Genomic DNA, 16,910 nt, shown 5'->3' with positions numbered 1-16,910 from the left:
ATCTCTAATTCGGAATGAGGATTGGCTCACGTCACGTCACGTGACCAAATCCGCCATATTCTTGCTAAAACGATGAAAAACGAGACCTCAATTGTCGCCACTGTCTCGTTAGAGTCACTGTACGACTAAGGTGATGTGAGCGCCATCTGTGTTTCAAATGTGTTTCTAAAACTGGTTAAAATATTAATTCGAGAGCCATTTGCAGAACATTGCCATTTTGATCAAATAGGTTTTGAATGTTTTGATTCTCGTACCGCCTTTTGTTTATCTAGCTCGTTCTAGTGCTGATTATTAAATTTTTTGTCTAATTTCTTGGTGAAAACTACTAAATATCGTTCGTAATTGAAGAAAATTGACAATCGATGACAAAATCAAGGAAACACGCTGTATCTTGATTATTATTATTTTTTTAGCAGCTCAATTTTCTACCAGAACAAAGAGAGGAACTTTATTACATCTAAGTCTTTTTCGCCAAGCAAATGTTATGGGTATGGGTCCAAATTCTGTATTTGGAATTTAAAGGTAAAATAAAATATTTCAATAGCGTTTATTTGAATTAGATTTAAAACTACTTAGAATGCCAGAGCAAAGAGCCTCTTTGGCCTCTTTGGCCAGAGACTGTGGAGGAATCTCTCGGTTGGATTAACCACAGCCGTCTATAGACAAGTTATTATTTCCATGATTGAACCAAAGAGTAAACCAAAGATACTCTTTGATTGAACTCAAGAGTTCAATGTTTTCCCAAAGAGAAAGTTCCTCCCAAAGATCCTCTCTGGTTCCTCTTTTTCAGTTCAGTAGACTTTATGTGTGGTAGCTGCTGATTGTTGTAGTTATAACGCCACCTTGACACTTGCCTCCTTGCCTGACACTGACAACTGACATTGACATCGTCGTGACAGCTGAATCAGTCTGAAATGGAATATATGATCTTTTTGTCACTGGATTACTCTCATTAAATATAAATTCCTAAGTTTAAAGTTTGTGATGCTTTCACTTGATTATTGCAAGAAGAATCTTAAGTAATATAGAAGAAAAAATAAAATTTATCCTCAATTATGTATAAAACGTTTATTAAGTATTTGCGATTCAAACTCGAGCAAGACTGCTTCAGAGTATAAACTACCATTATCATTGGAATAGATAATGAATTCAGAAAAAAATCGTTTGGAAACATTCAGCGATTGGCCTTCTAATGCGCCTGTAAGTCCAATTCGGATTGCCAAGGCTGGGTTTTATTCAACGAAAGAAGGTTTAACAGTACAATGTTTTGCTTGTCAAGTAAGAATAGTAGAATGGAATTATGGTGATCAAGTAATGGCAAAGCACAAAAATGTGAGTCCAACATGCCCCTTTGTATTGAATCCAACTACCTCTGGAAATGTTCCTATCATTATGCAAATATCTTCAACTTCTTCTGTATCAACTAATTTGAATTATAAGGATGAAGCGGTGAGACTAGCTTCATTTAGAAACTGGCCAGTACCTCATATCGTGACACCAGAATCTCTTGCTAAAGCTGGCTTCTTTTATTATGATTGTGGAGATAACACTAAGTGTGCGTACTGCAATGGTATAATGACATCTTGGTTGCCGGAAGATGATCCAGACAAGGAACATAAAAGACATTTTCCCACATGTCCTTTTGTTATTTCAACTATAAGTCCAAGGCTTTTAGAACAATTGCCTAGGGATAACTCACTTTCAAATGTAGACTTAGTTTCAAATGAAAATTTAGATACCCTTGGTGTTAATGCACATAAAATACCTAAGAAACCAAGCTGTGCAACTATAGAATCCCGTTTGAGAACATTCAGCACTTGGCCTTCACAACTTATTCAAACACCAGAAGATTTGGCTCAGGCAGGGTTTTACTATGAAGGGATCAATGATCAAGTGAGATGTTTTCATTGTGATGGTGGTTTGCGCCATTGGGATCCAGAGGATGATCCATGGACTGAACATGCCAGATGGTTCCCTTTATGTTCTTTTGTTAAAATAGTAAAAGGTCAAGATTTTATAGTTTCTTGCTCCAAGGCTCAAATGGATGGTAGGGTAAGTGAAATATGATTTCATTTATTATGTATAAAGGATCATTGATCCTGGTCTCATCATCCAAAGTTGGTCAGAGAACTACAAAATATATTTTCATGAAACTAATTTCTAGTGTGTTATTTGTGATGATGTGTAAATCTGAATTATTTTCAAGGTTCTGCCTCTTCCCCTTGTAATGGAATAGTTTATGTGCAGCCAGTTGGGAAAAGCATTATATTTCATAATGAGTGTATTTCTGCACAACGAGAGAAGCGAAATATGAAAAATATTGTTTCCCAACGTGTTTCACACAAAAAAAATTCTAATTTTGAATAGGATGTTGCTATGAATTCAAATTAAAAGTACCAAAAACGTCTATAAAAGCTTCTCTCACAATTATTCAAGTTTTCACTCCGTTATCATAAAAGCAATATCGTCAAAGAGTATCAACTCTCTTACCCTTTGGTATAATTTCATCATCAATTGCAAAATATTTTACTTTGCTAAACTGGTTGTGAAAAGTAAAACGTTTCAAAATGTCAATGAGTTGATAGTCAAAGCATTTGAAGAATGAAATTTTTCAGGAACTATTATTGAAGCCATATAAGTTTTTCACTCTAATTTTGCTGAAAACATTGATCTTCAGGAGATCCTCAAGCTTCTGATTGTCTATATCAAGGCATTCATTCATCTATCTTAGATTTAGCTAACCTAAATGTATTTTTGATTCTTTGTTTGCTCCCCTCCTCTTTATATGTATCATATATTTTATTCTTCCCCAAATGTAATAATCTGAGTATGTTAGGAGGAGGAGTGTCCTATTCACCTGGTCACTGAATGTCTTGCCTTTGCAACTCAATGGAAACAGTGGTTTGGAAAAAAAAATTGTAGAAGTGAGGACTTTAACCTCCTTGAGATCTTTCAGAGTTCTGAGGAGTACAATAGGCTTCAAGGATATGGGGCATGCTAACCCTTTTCAACTATCTAAATACTATCTTTCTAAGGGTGTTAGATCAGGTGACAGTGATGGCCAGATATGAGAACCATTGTTAGACGGTCTTTGAGAAGTCTATAAAAATATAACATTACATCATAGACAAACTGCGTTACGTACATTAACTCTATTATGTGGAATTTATCATTTTGTGGGAACCTTGAGTTCAGAACATCGTTCTCAAATCTTTGAAGAAATTATATCTCATAAAAGTTTTCATATTATAAAAATCGCAACTTTCAAGTTGACTGTTGCCAGTAAATATTCCATCGTAAATTTAAAATCAAGAATTGTGTTATCTTTGTACAGGGTGTCCCAAATTCGATGTCCAGTGAGGGGATCTCGGAAACTGGAATAGCTACAGCAAAACCGATGATACATTTCCGAGCTCTTTTTCAGAGAAACTAAGAACCACACCTTTTCGTACTATACAGTGTGGAATGTGTCAAATTTCCATGGTCAACCGAGTGTTTTCATAAAAATGAATGGAGTATACCTAAGCTTATCTCTGTGATTATACCAAAGAGGGAATATTTGTCTAAAAGCACAAAACTCCTCTCAGAATTCAATGGGCAAGCTGAAAATGGATTTATTGGACATGTCCTTCAAAAAAACGTTGATAGCTCAGAGGTATTTCGGATTTTCTCATCATCCTGGATAACACACTGAAAATGAATTTCATGAAAATATCTCCATTTAATTTTGGGTGAGGTTGAGAAAGGACCCTGTATAAGAGAGAAACTTATCCTCAATAAGTTGATAATTGATAATTGAATTCAAAAAAACTTGCATAGACCTGAAAATTGATGCAGACTTTGAGGGTAGTATTGTAGTTTAGAGTTGTACTAAAAGTACTAAAAGTAACCTTTCTGCACCTTCATCGGTAAGATATGCAGAGTGTATATTACAAACAGCATTCTGGGAAATAATGATATTTATATAAGGCTTGTTCGTAGAGTGGTTCACAACAGTTGTGCACTGTACAGAGCAAGCGCAAATGGATTTTCGCTTCCCTAAAATGGAATTGCGCTTGCTCTGTACAGTGTACAACCTTTGCAAACCACTCTACGAACAAACCTATTTAATTCATGATGAGAAAAATTGAAGGTATCTTTTGTTCACTATGCACAACAACTGTCCTATATATATATAATTTAATCGAGATACACCAACCAGACTCAATTGCAACATGTGGATACTCCTGTTTTCACAGAATCATCAAATAGAAATTGTAGAGGCAATATCAGTCAAAAACGAACATTGAAATACTCAGAAGCAAAGTGAACTATCATCACTAGAGGAACTTACTAATGGATTGTGCAGAACTAATTCTAGTAAATGTAATTGAATTGGGTATGCATAAAGAACCAATCAAAATGATATAATCGTAAGCAATAATATGAAAATACTGGTGCGTTTATGCAGCCTTCCTAAGGACTGATGAAGATCTGACCTACTTGAAAGATGACGATCGTGTGATCTGACGAAAGGGTTGTCTTACGCTTTGATTCTTAGGAAGTCTGTATAAACCCACCATAAGATTTCAACAGTAATTTCTGTTTTCTTTAATTTGAATGACGAATTGGGATTTCATATTTTGTAGTGAAACAGAAATATTCATAATAATACAATAATAGCAACAGCCGCAACACCAACCATATTTCTCAAATTACATCAAACCGTCTGTTTCGATATTCCTGAACAGTACAATACAGTAGTTGTGGGTGAAACACAAGGTCATGTTTAAACTTCAGTTGCTAAGTTTTCTGTTGATCCATCAACACCAAAGATTGATCTAAACTTAGATCAACATCCGACCCTCCAATTTCCTTCTACCAAACAAGATATTTATAATCAGCTGGGGGGAAAGCCTGAAAATTGATATTTGGACTTTTTTTCTCAGGCACGATTCAAGCACCCCATAGCTTTTGAAATGAAATTTCTTTGAACTTAAAACAGATTGTATGTTTTTCACAAAAAGCAAAAGCAGTATATATGATGTTCTGAAATGGCTTGTATCTTTTTTTGACGATAAAATTTTCCAATCGTTCACTGAGTGAATTGATACTATTTTTTTTTATTGAAAAAATGATATACGAATTCAACACTTCCTACAAATTTTCAACAACATTTTTATAAATTACCTCACTTCCTCGGTCATACTAAGGCCATAAATATAGTTTTTAAAATGAAATCTAGTTGGCCAATCTGAAGGAAAATAGTATTAATCCACATAATGGTAATAATGAAAGAATATTTAAACGATTTTTTTAATATAAGTGAAAAACAAAAAAAATTTTCACAAATTGAAAGACATTATTTCGAAAGAACTTGCGAATGAGGAACTTTTCAATCGAGAAACGGAATTTTCATCCGCTATAATTTGGAAGATATGCTGAGAATTGAATTTGTCACCACCCTGTATATTCGGAAATAGAAAACTGACTCATCTTGCCATGAGTTAATCAACTGATACATACCTAATCTAAAAACGATTTTGCAGGCATTTTTAGGAGTAGAAAATTTTTATTTTTCGTTTGCAGTTTGAGCAATGTCGTGTCATTACTGCAGAGGCCCAATTATTCATTTAATTAAAGGGTGGGATATTTATTTACATCAATTTCATCTCCACTTTCAGGATAAGAAAAAGCTACAGAGTTTGAAGCCGAAACCAACCAGGAAATTCCCGGTGTCAGAAGCTGATTTGGAACAACATATGAGCTCATCGGTAGTAGTGATGGCATTAAATATTGGATTGAGTATTGATCGAATCAAAAGGGCTCTACGAGAAAAGTTAGAACAAACCGGAACAGCATTTGGTGAACCTGATTCGTTAGTGCTCGCCACATTGAACTTACAAATAGATGAGCAGAGGTCAGAAGTGGAATCAGAATGTATGGATAATTACAGTGATTTCATGTTTAAATCGTATTCAAACAATATTAGTCCTGAAAATTCTTCACCTACAACTTCGGAAGATGCTTCTGCCACCACCATTTCCCCAAACACATCGAAGAGATTATCTCTGGAAGAAGAGAATAGAATTCTCAAAGAACAAAGATTATGTAAGGTGTGCATGGATAACGAAGTAGGTGTTGTATTTCTGCCATGCGGCCATTTTGCCACATGCGTTAATTGTGCTCCGAATTTGCAAGATTGCCCGGTATGTCGAACTACAATTAAAGCTACAGTCAGAACATTCTTGGCGTAATTTAGTAAACAAAAGTGATGATCTATTTATCTGTTGTCTATTTCAGTGTATGATAATATAAATAATGTTTTTTAAAAGTTTTATTTATTCCTTTATCATGGGGCATTATAAAATTTCGAATTTATCAACGTATTTGAAAAAAACTGAAAAGGAATTTGAGAACTCACTAAAGTTGTGGAATGTTGTCAGTTGTCACTATTTGTTGAGACTCTGCACTGTTTCACTAAACCATGATCCCAGCGATCAGACGTAACTTATTTTCACACAGATGAAACTTCAGGATCTCAGTAGTCTCATGTGCTTTGAATACCTGCGAACTTGTGGAGCTTACCTAGTGACACCTGGCCAGGTACCAGGTGGGATAGGTAACTAAAAATAAGTGTTACTTAACTCAAATTTACACGGCTGATTTTTATATACGTTTTGGAGAATATTATTATTATTGACAAATTGTCAATAAACTGTCAGAAGTTTTTTGAATTTCTTCCCTGTTTTTTCAATTTTCTACTGAATAACCACTGGTATATCTATGGGAGATGATTCCCCAATATAAGGGTCCTGTAGCGTTCCTCAAACAACTGAAGAACAGAAGAATCATCACTTGAAAGACTGGACCTGGTCGAAAGACCCTCCCAGTCAAAAGCAAGATTTGGCTATTAATAATTTGAGTACTGAAGGCATTTCTAACGACGAGGGTGATCCTCCACCAAGATCAGCAGAAGATTTTTCACGTAGAGATGATATTCCTCCCAGTGCAATTGAAGGACAAGTTATGTACCTATGATTATTTTTTTTTCTTCAGTCATCATCAAGTTTTGGAATAAGTTTGGATGAAGGTTTTATTATTCACTTTTTTTCTCGTTTTCTGCTCTGTTTCTTTGTTTCAGATATTATTTCGAAATGGAAAGAGGATAAAGAAATTTTTATGTCAATGGAAAGGAAGCCCTTCAGTATTAAAAGTTTATTCTGTGAACAAATTTCTCATCACTAGACTTCTCACGGGGAGACAGGGTTTTTTTACTGAGGTTTTTCCCTAAGCTCTTGTATCATACTCCAAATTGTATGGTACCCCGTTACACGAACCTTTGCTAAAACTCATACATATGCTTTATTGTTTGATACCTAAAAATGTATTGCTGACATTCAAAAGTATATATATATATATATATATATATATATATATATATATATATATATATATATATATATATATATATATATATATATATAAGTGTCAGACACTTTTCATGGACCAAAACTCTTGTAAGATGCTCTAATATGCAATATGTTAATAATAATATCGACCTTCAAAATTCCACAGCCCACTTGACGACGAATTTTTTTAACGTTAAAAATATGAGCTTAGAGATTATTGTGAAGCAATGGCTTATTACTTTTTTTTCAGATAATTGAAAGGAAAAAATGTAACATGAAATAGTTTATATTTAATCTGAACACAAATAATACCTAGCCTAGATAAAAAAACAAATACAATCAAAAATTATTCGAAAGACATGAGATTGTTAGGTAGAGGAGCTCTATCTTCACCAGAAGCAGCTTGTTGTAGAGACCTACACCATTTTTCTGCTGTGCTTTTACTGCCCACACGAAACTCATAGACATTGCTTCTTTGGGTATCGATTATCTCAAAGGTATCTTCCCTTGTAGCCTCAGTATTAAGAACAATTTTACAACCACTTAGAGGCACAAGTTTGCAAGGTTCCCTCTTGAAATCGTATCGCTGGCGTTGGCTGAAATTTTTTTTTCATAAGTTTCGATAAGTTACATTTATGGCTTACAGCATAAAACGAGGACTTCACAAGTGATTGTAACATAGCAATTAGCGATAATTTTGAAATTATAAGATATATATATATATCGCAAGACGAATTTCATCAAAAGTAATTTATACAAAAACAATTTTGATAGAAGTTGAACTACATAGTTGTCTTATTTTATGAAATCAAAATTGGGTAGGATTGGATAGAACACGATCAGTATACATTTTACATCACTGGAACTTGCGGTCTCCATATAAAAAATACAGTACAATTCAATAATTTCAAAAATTCACCAAAAATTTTTGCTGAAAATAATAACTGAGATAGAAAGTAATAATAATGAGGAAAAATTCAGATGCATACCACCCGCCAATATGAATACATCAACAAGTGTTACGATCTGAATTGAATTAGCCAATTTGCCATCGTCAAGGCAAATATTAATAATAACTGACTTATTTTAAAAATCTTTACCACCCTATATCTCAAAAATTAAGACGGTTAGCACAGATGTTCATATAAAGTTTTTTTCTTGAAATGGGCCCAAGAATCACCCCCATAAATATTGACATTCAATTAGGAAACACCCTGTATAATTAAGTATAACGACTTTTAGTAGTGGGAAGCAGCAATCTTCAATTAAATCGTGAACTCTTTTTTGTTTCTCGAGCTTTCAAGATTATTTATTTATTATCTATTCGGCTAGCAGATGCTTGCCGAAACGTTTAAGAAAATGATGGAAATAGCCTGATAAATCATACTGCTTCGTTTTATTATTCTTCTGTCAAATTGAGAACCAGTTTATCTTCAAGAGGAAGGAAAAGACTACCTTTTCTATGGAAGTCCAAAAGGTCTTCAAGAAAAATATAATTTTGGAAGGAACATTAATTGAGTAAAAAGTCAAACGATTATTGATTCTTACCTTGTGATATTAGCCGAGGCACAACCTATATTTAAAGAAAGACCCTTGAAAGACTTTGGAGCAAAATATGCTAAAGTAGATGCCCAAATTTCGAGCCAATATCGTTGCCATGTAGTCATCTTGATTTTTTTTCCATTTTTCACCAAGGCTTTTCTCTGCACAAAACCCTGCATTCTACTGAAGTTTCCATCAAAACTCAAACTATCATCAGTAACACGCGATAGTAATGTAGAGTCATCTGAAGTGCTTTGTGATGCATGTATAGGCACATCTGTAATTGGTGATGCTAAATTATGATTTTTTGTACATTCTTCGAGAGCAGAATCATCAAGCAAATGAGTTTTTAGTACATTATTTGGTTTTATAGTTTCTAGTTGTGAAGTTCTATTGAATATGTTGGTACCAAGACTTCTGCATTTTCTATGTCCTGGTATAAACTTGGATGCTGTAGTATGAAGTCTTAAAGATCCACTTGCAACTTTGGCAGGAGATAAATTGAGTGATGCTATTGCTTTTGCTGCTTCTTGGGAGACAGATTCTTTAGAGCTTGAATTACTATTTCTAGGAGACATTGGTTCTAATTTCAGTGATAATTTGTACTGATCAGCTTCAACAAATTTCTGAAGCTCCTCAATGTATCGCAAAGAATTTAAATAGTCTTGTATGTGTGGTATTTTATTCAAATGAGAATAATTTGACTGTTGATAATTGCTTATAATCCTGAGTATATTATTCATCTTTAAACTCCTTGGTTGTGACTCTAATCCACCGGAATGTGGATGTGCCATATCAATATAAACAAGGTCTGTTAAGTATATACCCAAATAAGGAATACAAGGCAATTTCAAACTTTCAATATGACTCCTCAAATTGGCCCAGTTGCTTTCATCAGAGAACACTTCTGCCAATTTATCAAAATTTGTCTTGTCTTTTTTGGGAAGACATGCCCATGTCTTAGACAATCTATAAATAGGAGCGCTTTGCATAGCTGAAATGATTGCAAATAGCGAATGATAATTATTCAGATCATATAATTTTTTTGAGGTACGAATAAAAAGAGAGAGCATTTCCGATCTTTGTTTTGGAGTAGGCCTTTGGAGTATTTCCTGGACAGTCCAGAAACTAACATGGTTAAATCTTCGAGTAAAAGCTACAACATTTGGAGCAATAATCAATTTGTTCTTCTTATGCCAAGAACAGCTAGCTAATTCATCAGGTTGTATTGCTTGGAAAACAGGTAAATCTAGCAATGTTAACTGCGCCGCAATATCATCTGGTGATGCTCTCAATATATCAAAAACAGAATTATAACTTGCAGTTACACTGCCTTGGGATGAAGAAGCATGATTAGGTAAACTTTGAGTTTTGTTTACGACATGGATATAATTTGAAGAGCTATCAGGTGGTCCAGGACTTCCTAAAATTGCAGGAATTGATATTTTTCTTTTTCTAAGATCTTGTTTTCCATATTTCAAAGGAGTTCTTGAGTGCTGGTTTGGATAATACGTTTCGTCTTCATTTATTCGATATTTGTCTTCAGTAATATCTCTGGGTATTGCAGAATAACGAAGCATATTGTATTCATTGAGCTTCATTTAAGAATCCAGTACACACATTTCATTCAAACGTTTTCATTTTCAATCAGCAACTGTATTTTCCATGAATATTTCTCAATGACATATTATTCACAACATTTTCTTAAAATATCACTTATTGTACAACCTAAATCGTAGATATCAACAAGGTTTTTGTATTAATTTATAATTTATTTATATTTCACATTGACACAGAGGAATCCGTTCATTTCACTTGACAAATGAGGACCATAGAAACATATGGCAGAGACATGTCTCTGCATACGGTTTTAGATGGAAACTCCCCTCTGAAATCAGGAAATAGTTCCAGATCTCGGCGGACAGAGGGCGCGAAGTCGCAAAAATCACTACAGTGACTCTATCATGTTTGATAGAGTCACTGTAAAAATCACTACAGTGACAGCACAGATTTTCTGTAAAGGTGGCATTCGGATCCTAGCGACCGCGACGCGCGACCGCGACCTGCGACCACCACCCGCGACAGACGACGTACTGCTTGTACGTATTCATATGGAGCCCCGACGGATCCTAGCGACCGCGACAGGCGACCAGTGGGCGTGGCTGTCGAGTGGCTTTGGTCTCGCGACCTGGTCGCCACAGGAGCAGTGCTGTCTCGCGACCGAAGAGAAGAGCGTATAAAAATGACTTCGTTTTCTCCGCAAGAGGACGAGATATTGATAGATTCAATTACCAGAAACATTTATGGACAACATAATCTGAATGTTTTTGGAATATTTGGAGCATAAATTCGATTTAAATCTAGTTTCTTCTATCGATAAAATCTTCTTGCCATGAAACTTGACCAGCTGGACTGGAGAAAAAGTTTTTCAAAGAATCGCGAATTTCGAATGCAGCTAGACTTGCAAAGCCACCTCTTCGTGACATTGGTAACATGTTTTCTGAAGGCTGATAAATTTTAGTAAAACGGAACACCATTTTTTTCTAAATAAGCATCCCGTAGTAAATTATGTAGACAACAAGCTGTCAAAATCAGATAATCTTCAAATGCAATAAACAGGGACGCGGGCCTCAGCTGTTTACGTGTCGCAAGTCTCGGTCGCGAGGATCCGAATGCCAGTGGTCGCGGTAGCGACAGGCGATCATGGCAGCTTGGTCGCTCAGTCGCGGTCGCGCGTCGCGGTCGCTAGGATCCGAATGCCACCTTAATCTGTGAGTGACAGTTTGTAAGCCTAACCTCGTTCCTCGTTCCTCCGTTCCTCCAAAGAGGTTCCTCGTGTCATAAATAACCTGCTTGTTTGTCTATGTATTTGTCTTGGTGCGCCGCGAGAAGTGTATCACGATTTTTGTAAGTGTTTTTTGATTTTTTTATATTTGAATAATATGTCTGAAGCTGGAAATTTGAAAAGCAACAAATGTTGTGTGCCGAACTGTGATGATAGAACCAGTAAACGTCATCGGTTTCCTAGAGCAGATAAGCAACTAGATATTTTCGAACTTTGGGTTGAAAAAGTTGGTAATCCATTGTTGAGGACTAAAACTGCGGAACAAATACGCAAATCCTATTTTGTCTGTGATAGGCATTTCACAGATGAAGTAAAAGTAAACAGCAGAAAGGGTATTTGGGAATCTGCTGTACCTGCTTTATTTCTTCCTGGTAAGTTGATTTTTGTAAGTTTTTGTAAGTGTTTTTTGATTTTTTTATATTTGAATATGTCTGAAGCTGGAAATTTGAAAAGCAACAAATGTTGTGTGCCGAACTGTGATGATAGAACCAGTAAACGTCATCGGTTTCCTAGAGCAGATAAGCAACCAGATATTTTCGAACTTTGGGTTGAAAAAGTTGGTAATCCATTGTTGAGGACTAAAACTGCGGAACAAATACGCAAATCCTATTTTGTCTGTGATAGGCATTTCACAGATGAAGTAAAAGTAAACAGCAAAAAGGGTATTTGGGAATCTGCTGTACCTGCTTTATTTCTTCCTGGTAAGTTGATTTTTTTTCAGATTTTCAATTTTCCATTTGTACAAAACCACATCACTTAGTATAGTATTCCAGAATATAGGTACCCTTATTTCATGAAACTGAATTACATGACATTCACAATGTATTTTTTCACCACTAGCCATATATTTATATTAGGTAGTTACCTTCACCCACGTAAACAAGCTATTGCAAAACACTTGTAGTTGTAAAAATTCCTGTAAATTGTAAAACAGTTTTCTCTAGTTTCATTCTACGGTAAAAGTTTAGATTAGTGCCCACCTCCGATTTTGACGTCGATTTTTTCTTAGATAAAGTCTTGTATGAAAAATCGATTGGTACATGTCTCAATCTTAGGAGACTTGTAGTTTGGGAGATATGATTTGAGATTATGATAAGTTCTTATGAAAATTGCGAAAATTCGGTATAAATCAGTCGAATTGTAATATTTTCCGTGTTCAACCCTTCAATAACTAAATCCAATCGTTTATTCGCTTAATTAACATCTTAAAATGGCATTTTCATGTACAAATATGATTTTTCACTGTCCTAACTTAACCTAACCTCAAAACCATTATTTATATTTCATCGAAAATTGAAAAATTCCGCACATTTTTCAGCATAAACTAACTGAAATCATTAACTCATCGAGTTCTCTTAATGCCAACATTCGAATTCATTGAAATTGATGACAAAATCGAAGACAAATATCCAAGGTGGGCGCTAAAGTAAACAGGAGCCATTTAACGAAGTTCATAAACCTTTCATAATGATAATTTACAGAATCTTCAGAGCAATCTCAGGAAGCTGAGTCGTGCAAGAAACCAAGGCGATAACTTAAAAGGTCAAGGCATGGAAGGAGAAAGGAGGGATAGATGGGGGACTGCTCTCTAAATGGAAATACCTACATATCTTAGGTTAAACCAAGATGAGGAACACCTCAATAGGCCTTGAATGATGTAATAGAGACAGAGAATATCAAAAGAGGGAAGGGTCTGAGACAGCCCAGACTGATGACTACAAAAAGGATATAGGGAGGAAAAATTCAATGATGTTTCGCTAAATGCAAGGAAATTGTAAATTTCTTTTTTACACTGTGATATACCTATATAAATATATATATATACATATATATTTTTTTCTTGAACATATATATTTATTTCATTGCCTACATACATATGTGTTTTTTTTTATTCAAGTCATCATTGAGTTTCTGAGAATATTGCATATATGAAATAAAGGGTGTTTCAAATTACGCGTTTTTTTTTTTTAAATAAATAAAACACATAATTTGCAATCGTTTTCAAAAACTTTTTATCGGTAATTGAAGTATCAGTTATGATATTTATGTACGAAAAATAATATCTGCCAAATGGCCTCTCTTGCACCTCTACAGACGTCTACTCTTTTGTTTAAATTTTCAATGAAATTTTGACATAATTAAGTCTCTAACTCACTGATGACACGAATAATTTCATTTTTTAGTTCAAGAAGCGATTGTGGATTATTCTTAGACCTGGCTTCTCACATAACCCCCAAAGAAAATAGTCCAACGATGTCAAATCACATGATCTTGGTGGCCAATTGACATCAGCGTTTCTGGAGATTATTCGTCCCAGAAATTATTGTTTCAATAAATTAATTGTGTCATTTGCAAAGTGAGGTGTAGCCCCATCCTGTTGAAACCAAATGTCCTCTTTATCAATATTTATTAACTCAGGGCACAAAAATTCGAATATCACCGAACCGGTCTCTTGAAATTTTTTCATAATTCGACCAACAGTGCTTTCAGATGGACGATTATGTAAACCATAAAATTCACGTAATTTTCTAAAAACACTTTTCACAGAACGCTGATTTTCATGAAATAATTCAACAATCTGAACGCGTTGTTGTATCGTGTACGAAGCCATTTTTATAAATGTCGTACATAATACTTTTTAAATGTGAAAATACCCAGACAAATTCGGTGCGCCATCTATATTTTATTTATTCTTAAAAAAACCGCGCAATTTGAAACACCCTTTACCTCGTAATGGAATGGTAATACATATAGCATCTTGAAACGCAATACATATTGGTTTATTCCCGTACGTTGTTTCAATTTCGAAACTGAAATCGAAATGAGATATTTTGGATTGGGTACATTGCAAATTTTCGAGCTCATATGTTCCCGCCCGAGGGCGTTATTATTTCCATAAACATCCGCATGAGGTCGCTGAAAGCAGTGACCAAATCATAGAAGAGGAGTTTTCCTTGTAGTTGGGGAGCCTGCGATGCTAAATCGGGATTTACTCAGAGATATAGAAGATATCCAGATATCTCTGGATTTACTCGAGCGTCGTGGAGACCTAGTGGATTAGATGGTAGAAAGAAAAAAAGGTTCTATGATGTATGCACTTTCAGCGGTGGGGAAAGCGTTTGCAGGGTCTCAAAGATGTAAAAAAAAAATCGACAGGTGTACTTACTAGGACGTGTCAGATTAAAATACTGTATATGCCCTACGTGTCTGTGATAATGAATTCATGCTTATCTGACAGTTTGCGCGGTGGGACTGGCCGTACGGAAGAGTTGAAAATGTTTAAAAAAAATCATTTGATGCATTCGTTTAACTGATTTTATTAACTAGCAGCGGGTTTCGCAGAACTTGGATCCGCTATCCACGATTTGACAGGCACTCGATTTCAAAAACGAAATCACCGAAACCTTTAAAGGTTTAAATGATTTTTTTTAAACATTTTCAACTCAGGAATGTAATTACATTCCTGATTATATATTGAAGAAGTAGCAATTGAGCATCATTGATTGGATGTATGTATATGGATCATTTAATGCGAGAATGATATTGTAGGAAATGTAATAATTTCCTCGAAAATAAATTCACATGCCGAATTCCTACAACAAATTCGACGAGAAAATCAAAACGAAGAAACATAGGAAACCACTCCTCCTTCGTCGTACAATTTCATTGGTGCAGAGAAAATGTTCCGAAAATGGTATAAAAAGAACCCATATGGAAAGCAAAGATCATTCATCCATTCACATTCACATTCAGCGATCGAGACAGACGAACACCAGCTTTGAAAATTACGCATATCGCTTCCGCATTCCAAGCCTGCACACAAAAAGGTTTTTCTCAAAACCACTCCAGCTACTCGAAGACCTGCGGTCCCAACACATCTGGCCACAATTATCAGTGCGACACTTGACCTGCATCCCGAGCCTGCATTCCGGACGTCAACAGTGACCGCACATTAGGGCGAAACAAATTCGTTTTTGTTAAAACGACATTGCATATATTTTACTCTTCAGGGCAACCCTCATAAAGTTGGGTTGAATAAAAACTGTGATATTCTCTTTTGAAATATTTTATTTCAATTCCCTTTTCCCTGGTAAAACTAACGATAGTTCCAGCTCAACAGACTATTCAACCCACAAATTGGTGACCCCGACGTGATCGAAAAAGAAGCCCCGAAGAAAAATGGAACAACAAGCAGCCCAGGTCTCAAGAGTCGCCGTTCGGATGCCCGAGTTTGTAGCCGCCGATCCCGAATTATGGTTCGCCATGGCTGAAGGAAGCTTTCTTTGCTCCGGAGTGACGCAAGACCGGACTAAGTTTGGCTACATCGTAGGAGCCCTGCCAGCAAAATTTGCCGCCGAGGTGGAGGACATCATAATGAACCCACCTACCGACGGGGCCTACGAGAAATTGAAGATGGAGCTGGTGCGACGTCTGAGTGCCTCCCAAGAAGAGAAGACCCGCCGCCTACTGGAACGAGAGGAAATGGGAGATCGTAAGCCGTCACAATTCCTTCGACATTTACAGGGACTCGCAGATCGAACCGTCCCAGATGCCCTGATGAAATCCCTGTGGATGAGCCGGCTACCCAAGTGTGTCCAGGTGTCATTGGCCATCATCAAAGACACAAATCTTGAAGACTTGGCAACCCATGCAGACCATATAATGGAAGCCTCCCGACCTATCGTCCACCACATAGCAGAGACGACCAACATAGAGGCCATCATCGATAAGAAGCTTGAGCAGATGTTCTTAGGACTGAACCGGGAGATAGCAACCCTGCGGGCAGAGCTGGCAGCACACCACCGAGAGCGACCCAAGAGAGATGGTAGCCGAAGCCGTTCCCACGACCGTCGAAGAAGCCAGAGTCGCAGACGATCGCCAACTGACGGAAAGTGCTGGTACCATACGAGATTTGGAGCCAGGTCCACGAAGTGCGTGCAGCCCTGCAACTACACCTCGGGAAACGAAGGGGGCCTTCACTAGAAGCGGCCAGTGATCCCAGCCCAACGACGCGCCGCTTGTTCATCACGGATCAGGACTCCAAGATGCAGTTCCTGGTCGACACTGGAGCAGACCTGTGCGTCTTCCCACGCAGCGCAGTGACTGGCAGACGAGAGAAGTCCGACTACGTC

At 36.3% G+C, this 16,910-nt stretch overlaps 4 protein-coding genes across 6 annotated transcripts; 3 read left to right on the top strand and 1 right to left on the bottom strand.

The window, feature by feature from the left end:
• Positions 1–883: 883 nt before the first annotated feature.
• Positions 884–6,313, top strand: LOC123318977 (death-associated inhibitor of apoptosis 2). The gene is made up of 2 exons (XM_044905761.1): positions 884–2,052; positions 5,664–6,313. Exons 1-2 carry the CDS (start codon positions 1,144–1,146, stop codon positions 6,234–6,236), a joined length of 1,482 nt encoding a protein of 493 aa, XP_044761696.1. The 5' UTR covers positions 884–1,143; the 3' UTR covers positions 6,237–6,313.
• Positions 6,314–7,661: 1,348 nt separating this feature from the next.
• LOC123319017 (ras-specific guanine nucleotide-releasing factor RalGPS2-like) lies at positions 7,662–10,761 on the bottom strand. The gene is made up of 2 exons (XM_044905820.1): positions 8,940–10,761; positions 7,662–7,987 (listed from the first exon to the last, which is right to left on the bottom strand). The coding sequence occupies exons 1-2, from the start codon at positions 10,532–10,534 to the stop codon at positions 7,738–7,740; spliced, it is 1,845 nt and encodes a 614-aa protein (XP_044761755.1). The 5' UTR covers positions 10,535–10,761; the 3' UTR covers positions 7,662–7,737.
• Positions 10,762–11,735: 974 nt separating this feature from the next.
• On the top strand, positions 11,736–13,610 carry LOC123318733. 3 transcript variants are annotated; one of them, XM_044905457.1, is made up of 4 exons: positions 11,736–11,840; positions 11,902–12,149; positions 12,216–12,479; positions 13,260–13,610. In XM_044905457.1, the coding sequence occupies exons 1-4, from the start codon at positions 11,797–11,799 to the stop codon at positions 13,310–13,312; spliced, it is 609 nt and encodes a 202-aa protein (XP_044761392.1). In that variant the 5' UTR covers positions 11,736–11,796; the 3' UTR covers positions 13,313–13,610. The 3 variants fall into 3 exon arrangements, with proteins under 3 accessions (XP_044761392.1, XP_044761393.1, XP_044761395.1); XM_044905460.1 differs by having other exon boundaries at positions 11,782–11,840; positions 11,935–12,149; XM_044905458.1 differs by having other exon boundaries at positions 11,781–12,149.
• Positions 13,611–15,957: 2,347 nt separating this feature from the next.
• On the top strand, positions 15,958–16,761 carry LOC123318354. Its single transcript, XM_044904964.1, has one exon. It carries the CDS (start codon positions 15,958–15,960, stop codon positions 16,759–16,761), a length of 804 nt encoding a protein of 267 aa, XP_044760899.1.
• Positions 16,762–16,910: the final 149 nt, after the last annotated feature.

The sequence above is a fragment of the Coccinella septempunctata genome, chromosome 8 (genome assembly GCF_907165205.1).
Source record: "Coccinella septempunctata chromosome 8, icCocSept1.1, whole genome shotgun sequence".
NCBI classification, from domain to species: Eukaryota; Metazoa; Arthropoda; class Insecta; order Coleoptera; family Coccinellidae; genus Coccinella; species Coccinella septempunctata.
This window is presented reverse-complemented; position numbering and strand designations above follow the sequence as displayed.